Raw genomic sequence first — 11,646 nt, forward strand, 5'->3', positions numbered from 1 at the left:
ATAGACTCTATTACTTTTCTTAGCTCTTAGCGGTAAACAGTCGGCAACGATTTTCTTTTTTAATTTTGTAACCTGTTTGCCGTAGGCTCAGCCGTTCGTAAATATTCTGTTAAAGAGTTATATGCAAATGCCTTCCTATCCCCTATCAGTGTATTCCCTGCTTTTAATTTTTCACAAACATGTTTGACTCCTATAAATTTAAGTAAATTCGGCAATCAGTTATACCCAACACTGATGTGTATTTGAATTTTTTTAAATTCACGTTGCACACACGAATGAGAAATCCTGACTGGACAAACAGCTGACTCCGACTCATTTCAGCGTCGGATTTTAGGCGATCTCCTGTCCATACGCTCCAGCCTGTCTGCGCTGATGTAAGTTGAAGCCACAGGTTTGAGCAATTTCTCTCAAACCTCCAACACGAACCTCCAGGTTTGCGCAAATCCCACTTTTGCGCAAAAGTCGTTCTCACAGGGCACTATCTATCTGCGCAGATAGATCGTTGCGTGTCTCTGGACCTAATTGTGAAGCACGAGAGGAAAGTAACGGTACTTTGCAAATGACGTTTGAGGATTTTGTTTGTGGTAGCACTGTGAATTGAAGTTGTCTGCACTCTGCACAGTGGCTATCAGGTGGTAGTGTGCGAAGTGAATTGCGGTAGTGGAATAATTTGTTATATAGTTTAGCTTCATGGGCTCTTCTTCAAGATATTCAACGCCCGCGCAAATGCGGTTTGTAGTGCAGTGGTTTAGTGAGTGGAGTGAAATGCAGAGAAATGATTTCTTACTGGAGTTGGCCCAAAAAATAATCCCTAACGGTTATGTTAATGGTTTGGTAGCTGGTATGGATGGTGTTGCCGTGAAGGAAGATCGCCCACCCTCTCTGTTTCAGTGTCGGATCAAGCTGTTTAGGGAATGGGCAGATAATTGGAACGAATCTGAAAAACAGGAAGTTCTGGCGAAGATTAAAGCTTTGGATGCCAATTTTGCATCAAAATTTGACGAAGAATTGCAGTCGGTTTCACAATCTAGTGAACAACCAAGCCAACCAGTTGCGGAAGGCGGAGAAACTTTGTAAAAAGGGAAAAAGTAATATTCGCATTAATGTGGGGTGTAGGTCTGTTCGATCTGATAAGAATTTAAGTGCATTGCAAATTATAGTAAACACAGGAAACATACTCAAGTTTCTGGTGACTTCAAGTCATTAGGGTTTATGGTTCACTAAGTTTGTATCAAATGAAATGTCTTAGAAATGTTTAAAGGGCATGTATTCTCGTTACTAGTAGAGATTGTACTTTCGATACATATTAGGTCAGTATTAGTATTATATATAGGCCTAGTAGTAAATGACTTGAACTTCGTATTTACCTGTTCCTTTTGGGTTTGGTCCTGTGTTATTGCGGTTAAAAATGCAGAAAATAGTATATAGAAATTAATATATTTCATTTTCTCTGCTAAATACAGATGAGCATACATTTTGTTTGGTACGCCATCTGTTCAGTTGACAGCGGATTTTACTTGCTAATAAGGCCTATGGGCTGTGCTAATGCACGGGTACAGCCCAGAATCTACGTAATTTCACGTTGTTTGACAGAGAGTTGAAGCAGATGTAACATTATAGCTTTCTTGGTGAGCACTGTTGCTACTACGTGTTCTAAAAAAAAAATTTATGTATGTAAAATAGTACTACAGCCAGTTTTCTTCCATTTGTTTGTTACTTAAGACCATAGTGGTTGGTTCTGTATACAGAGCTGCCTGCGGCAAGTGAAATATATGCAGTTGATGTAATTTATTTGGGTAATGCTTTTATCCACATATATTTCATCAACACATTTTTTTCCATAAGTGCTGCCAGGGACAGGTTACTGAAGTAACTTTTTTTTCCAAAATTGTGCCTGAATCCCTGAAGATAAGATCTGGAATTTACTGTTCTGTTTTTTACCTCGTTCATAATCCAGCTATAACTAGCGAATATTTGATTTTCCACCAGAAATTTACAGTTTTTGTCAATAGTAAGGAGAAAGTCATTTTTGTCTGTGTGAGAACTTTGTTTTGAAGTTCACAGTTTCATTCAAAAGTTGGGAGTTAATACTTGTTTTTTTTTACAGTGTTCATGTGTTGTAAGCTACAGGAAATTGCTTGCTTTGTGGACACATGACATTGTCATGTAATTTGTTAATTGGCAGCTTGTAAGTAACTGAGGACATGTTTCGCACTTATGTTAATTAACATACACAGCATTAGGCATGGAATGTGTTGAAATTCAGTTTCATAAAGTTTGCAGCTCTTGAATATTTTTTAAAAGTTTCACTGTTAATGTGTTAAATAGCAGCCCTTGTTCTTGGGATGCACTACATTTGTGGTAACTGAGAGCTGTATGTGACTGATCAGTGCTCTGACAGAATTGGAAAAGAAAGAATCAGTTGCAGTTGTGAAATAGCCACACCAAACTATAGTTGATGACTTTATAATTGCTGTTTATGGACATAACTGTTTCTCATAAATTACTTTTAATGATGAGATTGTGGAAGATAAGTGTACCGATGTCATGAACTATGATTTCATGTCAGTGCTTTGTTGTTACTGCTTGATTTACTAGAAAATTTTACCTGATGTGTAGTTGACAGAAAAAGTCAAAACAGTTCTAAGAACGATACCTTCAGTCAACATTTGTCTTAGTGTCTAACGTTTACTTGTTTTCATCGGGCTATGTGAGGGGATGGGGTTGACTTTGTGTACCAGTGGCATTACCAGTCCCAGTATTCCACCCAAATAGAGCTTCTGTATCAACCCAAGTTTCAGTATCTGATTTTGCCATCATTTGTGTTACATTTCGATGTGGTAATAATGTTCCTTTATTCTTCTCAGGACGTGGCATTTTCTAATTTTTAGGGTCACTTCTTTTCAAGATGTGTATTGTTTTTGGTAAAAATCTCTATTGCATTTGAGTATGGTTTGGGTAAACAAACACCTTCATTACTCAGTTCCTTTGCAAATCATCACTCCATTTACTTTGTATTAAAGATCCTGGCAAATGAACAACAGTAAAAATTGTTGTATGAACATTTTGTAAGACATAGGTCTCATTGTCTAATAATTCCTCCTGTGAGCCTTAAATTTTCTCATCCTTCCCTGACAAATTTTAGTGGCTGTTTCAGGTTATATGGCTGCAAATGTCAATCTGCTTACTTTAAAGACCCATGTCTTTTAGGTGTCAGGTCCTATGATCTTTTAATCTGTTCATGTGCATTGCATATTTGCTTATGCCGAGAGTAAGCTGCTAGTATTTGCACCAATCATTGTTTTTCTCGTGAGGTGACTCCCTCTTAGCAGCAAAGGATTTTCAGAAGTGTTTTCAAATTCTGTGACCTGTTTTCGTGCATCTTAAGTATTTTTTGTGTAGCTGTCCTCATCTTCACAGCAGGAATGCAGTAAATGATATTGTAGCTGTTTTCATTATTATTCTTACTCGAAGTCTGTTTTGACAATAAGCATGTGGCAGTAAGTGACAAACTTTATAGTTTAGCAACTGACAGAATTAGTTACTCATAATTAAGACATCCAGGATTTTGTTTTGCAGTTGAAGTACATTGTATAACCCCTTCATATTTAGTGCTCAGATATTACCCACACTCCATAAACTATGGGTTAGTAAACCAATCTTAATTACTGGGTTTTGTAGTGTTTATTTCCATCTTTTTTTTTAGGCATGTCAGATTATCTTCATAGTTTATATTCTCATCGTGGTATGTGCAGATGCTGTTATTGTAGGTGTCTCCACTTATTGTTTTTGGTAAGTTTTTCTTTTTCCCTGATAGTTCCACCTGTCCTTAAGTTTTGATGTGTACCTGCAATGTGATATTGGTTAGTCCTCCATCCTTAATTTCTATTATATTCTTTGATTTCATTGGTAATACCATTCATTATGGTTGTAAACTCATATAAGTAATATTTATTTTTATTTTCATGCACATCTGTTTTATGATACTGCAGTATAGAATACAACCACCTGAATGATGCATAGCCACCAACTAATGGTTATTACCTGACATTTCTCTGGGATAATGTAAACATCTGTAATAAGCTGGCTTCCATGTTAGTTACAACAGCAAGTAACACTTTTAAACTGTGCATACCATTTGTAATAATAATTTTTTTGTAGGTCTTTAACATTTTTTTAGAATGAAGATATTTTTCATACTTCCAGTTTCTGTTAAAATGTTGTCGTTTAATGGTTCTGTGCCCATAACTTCTTGGATGCGGGTTTTGTAATTATTTCAGTGGTGATTGTTTAATGCAGTACTGTCAAAGCAGGATTGGAATATTGTATTTCATTTTTAAAAGCCTGTTAGCACCAATTTGCTGTGGCTGAGTAGTATAAAACATAAGTTTTAGTGTGACAATAAGCATTTTTACACATTCCAGTTTTATTTTTTATGTTAATGCAAAGCACTGATTATTTTAGGGATGTAAATTGTAAAATTATTGGGATGTAAATTGTAAAATTATTTTGTAGTGTGTGTGTGTGTGTGTGTGTGTGTGTGTGTGTGTGTGTGTGTGTACGCTTTGCAATATTAATATCAATGGGCAATTTTGTGAGTTTTGAACATGAAATTGAAACTGAATAATTTTTAAAGATAATATTGAAATATACAATTGTGGTAACAAGAATGCAATATGTACCTTATATATTGTTGGTAACTGTGCTTGTTGCATTTTGAGATATATATTTTTATCAAAATGTTGTATATTTTTTGTGGTCACATTATTTTTTTAATTAATAAAAGAATCTTTTTCAAACATCCTGTGCTTTGCCTCCAGAAACCTTGACTGAAGTGATATTGCAACTATGGAAATGCAGATGACATGGTAAATGTTTGGTTGAGTCTACTGAAAATATTTTTCCTGACACATGTCTAAATTATATTTTGAACAGTCTTGGAACTAAGCATTTCACTTAGCAGCATGTGGATATATTTTACAGAAAATAAAAATTGCTGAGAACAATGTTTGAGCAGAGAATGGTTGCAAAAATCTGTTTCCCGCTATGTCAAAGCTTATTCCATTATTCTGAGAGGGCCCTTATACTCACGGCAGAACGACATCTTAAACAAGCCATTCCACCCTTGTAACTGAGCAATCTGAGTGTACTCAAAGCTTCAACTAGCAACTGACTGCACTCTCTTTCTTCCTAATGTATTGGGAAATGTTAGGTGCTACATGTATTTTTGCAAATAATAGTTAAGTGGAAGCAGAGTTGTCTGCAGTTGCAGATCTATTTATGTGTTCATCCATCTTCAAGCATTTACATGGAATTAATGTCATCAGATAAAATGGTAAGACACAAAACAGCCAGAAACATGTAGAATCCATGCTGATAAGCTACAGTGTTAAATACCTCATTTGTGGATATCTACTGCTTGACAGTGTCCCTAGCTGCTGGATTATTTTTATGAAACCATTTTATTTCATGTGAGAATTTTTACTTATATCACAATTTCATCATCGTTTGATGATGCTGTTCTTAAGAATGATATTGAGAGATTTGAAAGAATGATGCACATTTATTTAAACACACGACTTTTTTCATTGCTGAGGTCAAATGTAACAGTATGTATGAATATAGAGAAAATCAATAAAAACCCCTTGAGTATTCCAGAATGAGCCATAACTTGCACAGTGTTGAAGATTCCCTTTTTTTAAAACTGCACTAATTACAGAAACTGCTCTCAACTTTAAATTAGTAATTTATTTTTCATAGGATTGGTTTTTATATTTCATACATTTTGTCAGTTTAATACAAAAGAAGAAAAGGTCATATACAAATGTGGCTATATACATGTTTCATGAGAAGAGGACAACTGGGTGGTTGTGGCCAGAATTTGCCTGTACTGGTGTAGTAGCAAAATGTAAAATGGGCAGAATTCAGCGTTGTTCGAATAGAGTGAACTATATTGCGGCCTTTGTTGATGAATTAAATAAGAAACTGTAAATTTGTTTGACATAACAGTTGTTATCATCTTCAATCCAAAGACTGGTTTGACGCAGCTCTCCATGCTACTTTACCCTGTGGAAGCCTCTTCATCTCAGAATGACTACTACAACCTTCATCCTTCTGTATCTGCTTAGTAAATTCAACTCTTGGTCTCCCTCTCTGATTTTTACCCTCCACGCTTCCCTCCAATATTAAATTGGTGATCCCTTGATGCCTCAGAATGTGTACAACCAACCGATCTCTTCTTCTAGTCAAGTTGTGCCACAAATTCCTCTTCTCACCAATTCTATTCCGTACCTCCTCATTAGTTACGTGATTTACCCATTCAATCTTTAGCATTCTTGTGTAGCACCACATTTCAAAAGCTTCTATTCTCTTCTTGTCTAAACTGTTTATCTTCCATGTTTCACTTCCATACAAGGCTACGCTCCATACAAATAATTTCAGAAAAGACGTCCCGACTCTCGAATCTGAATCTGTGTTCGGTGTTAACAAATTCCTCTTCTTCAGAAATGCATTTCTTGCCATCGCTAGTCTGCATTTTATATTCTCTCTACTTCCACCACCATCAGTTATTTTACTGCCCAAATAGCAAAACTTTTAAAGTAGTAGTCCCTCAGCATCACCATATTTAGTTTCACTACATTCTATTATCCTCATTTTGCTTTTCTTGATGTTCATCTTATGTATTTCGTTCAAGATACTGTCCATTCCATTAAACTGTTCTTCCAAGTCCACTGCTGTCTCTGACAGTATTACAATGACATTGGCAAACCTCAAGGTCTTTGTTCTCCCTGGATTTTGATTCCTACTCCAAATTTTTTATTTTGTTTCTTTTACTGCTTGCTCAATGTGCAGATTGAATAACATCGGGGATAGGCTACAACCCTGTCTCACTCCCTTTTCAACCACTGCTTCCCTTTTGTGCCCATCGACTCTTACAACTGTCATCTAGTTTCTGTACAAATTGTAAATAGCCTTTCGCTTCCTGAATTTTACTCCTGCTACTTTCAAAATTTGATAGAGCGTATTCCAGTCAGCATCATCAAAATCTTTCTCTAAGTCTACAAATGCTATAAATGTAGGTTTGCCTTTCCTCAACTTACCTTCTAAGATAAGTTGTAGGGTCGGTATAGCCTCACACGTTTCAATATTTCTATGGAATCCAAACTGATCTTCCCAGAGGTCGGCTTCTACCAATTTTTCCATTCATCTGTAAATAATTCACGTTAGTATTTGCAAGCGTAACTTATTAAACTGATAGTTCAGTTATTTTCCCACCTGTCAGCACCTGTTTTCTTTGGGATTGGAATTATTATATTCTTCTTGAAGTCTGATGGTATTTCGCCTGTCTCGTACATCTCACTCACCAAATGGAAGAGTTTTGTCATGGCTGGCTTTCCCAAGGCTATCAATAGTTCTAATGGAATGTTGTCTACTCCCAGGGCCTTGTTTCGACTTAGGTCTTTCAGTGCTCTGTCAAACTCTTCACGCAGTATCATATTCCCATTTCTTCTTCATCTACATCCTCTTCCATTTCCATAATATTGTCCTCAAGAACATCATCCTTGTATAGACCCTCTGGATTCTCCTTCCACCTTTCTGCTTTCCCTTCTTTGCTTAGGACTGGTTTTCCATCTAAGATCTTGATATTCATACAGGTGGTTCTCTTTTCCCCAAAGGTATCTTTAATTTTCCTGTAGACAGCGTCTATCTTACCCGTGGTGACATAGACTTCTACATCCTTACATTTGTCCTCTAGCCATTCTTGCTTAGCCATTTTGCACTTCCTGTCAGTCGTATTTTTGAGACGTTTGTACACCTTTTCGCCTGCTTCATTTACTGCATTTTTATATTTTCTCCTTTCATCAATTAAATTCAATAGCTCTTGTGTTACCCAAGGATTTCTACTAGCCCACGTCTTTTTACCTACTTCATCCCCAGCTGCCATGACTATTTCATCTCTCACAGCTAACCATGCTGCTTCTACTGTATTTCTTTCCTCTTTTCTTGTCAGTCGTTCCCTAATGCTCCCAGTGAAACACTTTAGACTCTGGTTCTTTCAGTTTATCCATGTCCCATCTCCTTAAAGTCCTACCTTTTTGCAGTTTATTCAGTTTTAATGTACAGTTCATAATGAATAAACTGTCGTCAGAGTCCATATCTGCCCCTGGAAATGCCTTAAAGTTTGAAACTCTGTTCCTAAATCTGTCTTACATTATATAATGTCTCTGTAACCTTCCGGTGTCTGCAGGCCACTTCCACATATACAACCTTCATTCATAGTTCTTAAACCAGGTGTTATGATTAAGTTATTCTCTTTGCAAAATTCTACCAGGCAGCTTCCTCTTTCATTCCTTGCTCCCCCCCCCCCCCCCGCTCGCCCCCCCCCCCCACTCCCCTCCCCAAATCTGTATTCACCTTCTACTTATCCTCTTGTTCTTTTTCCTACTATCAAATGCTTGCTCCCAATGAATATTAAATTTTTGTCTCCCTTTACTATCCGAATAATTTCTTTTATCTCTTCTTCATCTGTGGACCTAGTTGGCTTGTAAACTTGTAATACTGTTGTAGGTGTGGGCTTCGTGTTTTATCTTGGCTACAAAAATGCATTCACTATGCTGTTTGTAGTAGTTTATCCGTGTTCCTATTTTTTGTATTCATTATTAAACCTACTCCTGCATTACCCATATTTTATGTTGTATTTATCACCCTGTATTCACCTGTCCGCCACCATAACTGAGTGGCCAGCGTGCGGGCTTGTCATGCTGGGGGGACCTGGGTTTGATTCCTGGCTGGGTTGGAGATTTTTGTCCACTCAGGGAATGGACGTTTGTGTTGTCATCATCATAATAATCATTTCATCCTCATTGATGTGCAAGTCACTGAAGTGGCGTCACCACAAAAGACTTGCACCAGGCGATCAGGTATACTCACCGGGAGGTGCTTGCCACACATTTCATACCTGACCAGAGGTCTTGTTCCTCTTGCTACTGAACTTCACTAATTACCGTTATATCTAACTTTAACCTATCCACTTCCCTTTTCAAATTTTCTGTCCTACCTGCCTGATTAAGGTATCTGACATTCCACACTCCGATCTGTAGAATACCAATTTTGTTTCTGCTGACGACAACGTCCTCCTGAGTAGTCTCTGACTGGAGATCTGAATGTGGAACTGTTTTACCTCCCAAATACTTTACCCAAGAGTATGCCATCATCATTTAACCATACAGTAAAGCTGCATGCCCTCAGGAAAAATTATGGCTGTAGTTTCTCTTTGCTTTCAGCTGTTCGCAGTACCAGTACAGCAATGCTGTTTTGGTTGATGTTGCAAGGCCAGTTCAGTCAGTTATCCAGACTGTTGGCCCTGCAACTATTGAAAAGGTTGCTGTCCCTTCTCAGGAACCACACATTTGTCTGGCCTCTCAACATATACCCCTCCATTGTGGATTCACCTACAGTACAGCTATCTGTATCACTGAGGCACACAAGCCTCCCCACTGACGGCAATGTCCATGGTTCATGCGGGGGTGGGGGACATAACAGTACACTTGTAGATTATTTTGGAAACAAAACGCCAGGCGATATTAAAGAATCACGCCACAAATTGTTATGTTTGTGCATTTATTTTATTTGGCAACATCTGTACCTTCAGACTCCCATTTACATCTAGTCAGTCATCTTTAAAAAAAAATTTGTAGTGACATTGCAGTCTGCACATAAACCATGTAATATACTGTGATTAAAATAACTGTGTTATTGACACTTCAGAGAGTCAAGTCAAAAGGGAGAGAAGGGACAAATACTTTGGGGTTTTGTTTCATCTGTGATGTCTCTCTGAAAATGTTTTAAAGTAAATAAAGCAAAACTATGACGACTTGTGAAATTAGTTTTGTGGCCAAGATTTTTCTTTCTGTATAAAAATCACTAATTCTGAGACTTTTTGTCCAACTGCAATTTTTATGAAATGATTGCAAGAAATTGGTTGTTTTTACTTCAATCTGTGAATACTAAATCACCTTTCTTTTACTTATTGGCTACTGGTATGATGTTCAGAAATTAATCGATCACCCTTAATATGAAGAGTTCACATGAAAAGTATGTTCACAGGGCACTTAGACATCAGGCCATTTGGTTCATGTTGCAGTCTACAAAATTGGATGATACATCGAAATAATTTTTGAAGCTGGAACTAGACCCATTCCTCACTCCACCAGGGAGTAAAACATGAAATATAGCAGTGATACCAAAGTGCATTCAAAGCTGGTCTCATTCAGTGTTTTGATTATTTGACATTCCTCTCATTCATACAGAGTTCATTAACTCACTACCAAAGTATAAATAGCATTAACAGTTCCCAGTGGAGTGTGTCCTGTTTTGAAACTTCCAAGCAGATAAACACTGTGTACTAGACTAGGATGTGAACTCAAAACCTTTACAGTGTACAATCTCCTGCAGAATGAAAAATTAATTCTGGAAATGATGCCCTTGGCTGTGGTTAAGCCATTTTTGGATCACACAAACTATGCAACAAATAGAGAGACAAATGTAAATTGCACTCATGCTGAGACTGTTGGTTCACTAGGGCCTCCAAAAGGTAAACAAATACAGACAAGAGCAAAGGGCATACTATGTGTACTATGAGGTTGGTGTTTTTAGCAGTTAAAACTCTTCCTTTGTTACATGACACACAGCACTTCAGTCTTAAGTAGACAATGGTAGAGTATAGTACTGTCTTGTGTTCTGAGGTTTCAAACTGTAATTAGTTTTCAGTCATTTGTCTGGCTATTGTGAAATGTGAATGAACAGTGGCAGTTGTGCACACAACTGCAAAGTACACCGGCATGTTTCTTGTGGAAGTCCAAAAACGCAAGAGAGGCTTGCTGGCTGTGTGAAGAATGTTATCCCAACAGGCACCCCTCTGCCCACAACTTGACCGCAAAGCTGGGGAGGTGTTTATGTGACACAGTGTAATGTAGCAGAATGGGATAGTACTAAACAAAGAGTATGATTCCATCATATTGGAGATTATGATACTATCACACAATGTTTACGTGGAGTTATATTTGTGCAGAAGTTTGAACTCTTGTGACGACACACTGCAGCATTTTGCATCTGCTTAAACAGATGTCAACAGCAGATGACACATCGCACAGTGCTAGATCAGGCTGTGAACAAAGAGTTGAAGTCTGCACCATGGACTTCCTTGCTGTAGCTTGGGGTTTCTCCCAGAAAGGCATGCAATGGAAAGGACTCCCTCACCAGCACTTCCTGTGCTGATGAGAGTGACTTTCATCTTCATTTAAATGAGAACATTTTTTTGAGTGTTAATTCCAGAGTGTTTTGTATTACAATATTGTGGTGTTAAGAAGAATGATGGAATGTTCTTTCAGATATGCATGCATGCACAAAGGGACAGCCACTGTGGCAACAACTGAAACAGCCACTTTCAAACTGATAAGTCATGTCTTAAATGCAGTGCACAACTACAGGAAAAGCTCAGGTTTATTCTTGGACCTAACAAAAGCTATTGATGTGACTGATCACTCTGTGCTCCTGAGAAATCTTGAATGGTATAATGTAAGAGGTGTGCCAAATCAGTGGATTTAATCATACTTGAAATATTGCTCTCAGTAATTGAAATTAAGT

At 37.5% G+C, this 11,646-nt stretch overlaps 1 protein-coding gene across 1 annotated transcript; it reads left to right on the top strand.

Moving 5' to 3' along the window:
• Window positions 1-520: 520 nt before the first annotated feature.
• Window positions 521-4,801, top strand: LOC126248255 (uncharacterized protein C14orf119). The gene has a single exon (XM_049949106.1). The coding sequence runs from the start codon at window positions 691-693 to the stop codon at window positions 1,075-1,077; it is 387 nt and encodes a 128-aa protein (XP_049805063.1). The 5' UTR covers window positions 521-690; the 3' UTR covers window positions 1,078-4,801.
• Window positions 4,802-11,646: the final 6,845 nt, after the last annotated feature.

The sequence above is a fragment of the Schistocerca nitens genome, chromosome 3 (assembly GCF_023898315.1).
Source record: "Schistocerca nitens isolate TAMUIC-IGC-003100 chromosome 3, iqSchNite1.1, whole genome shotgun sequence".
NCBI lineage: Eukaryota > Metazoa > Arthropoda > Insecta > Orthoptera > Acrididae > Schistocerca > Schistocerca nitens.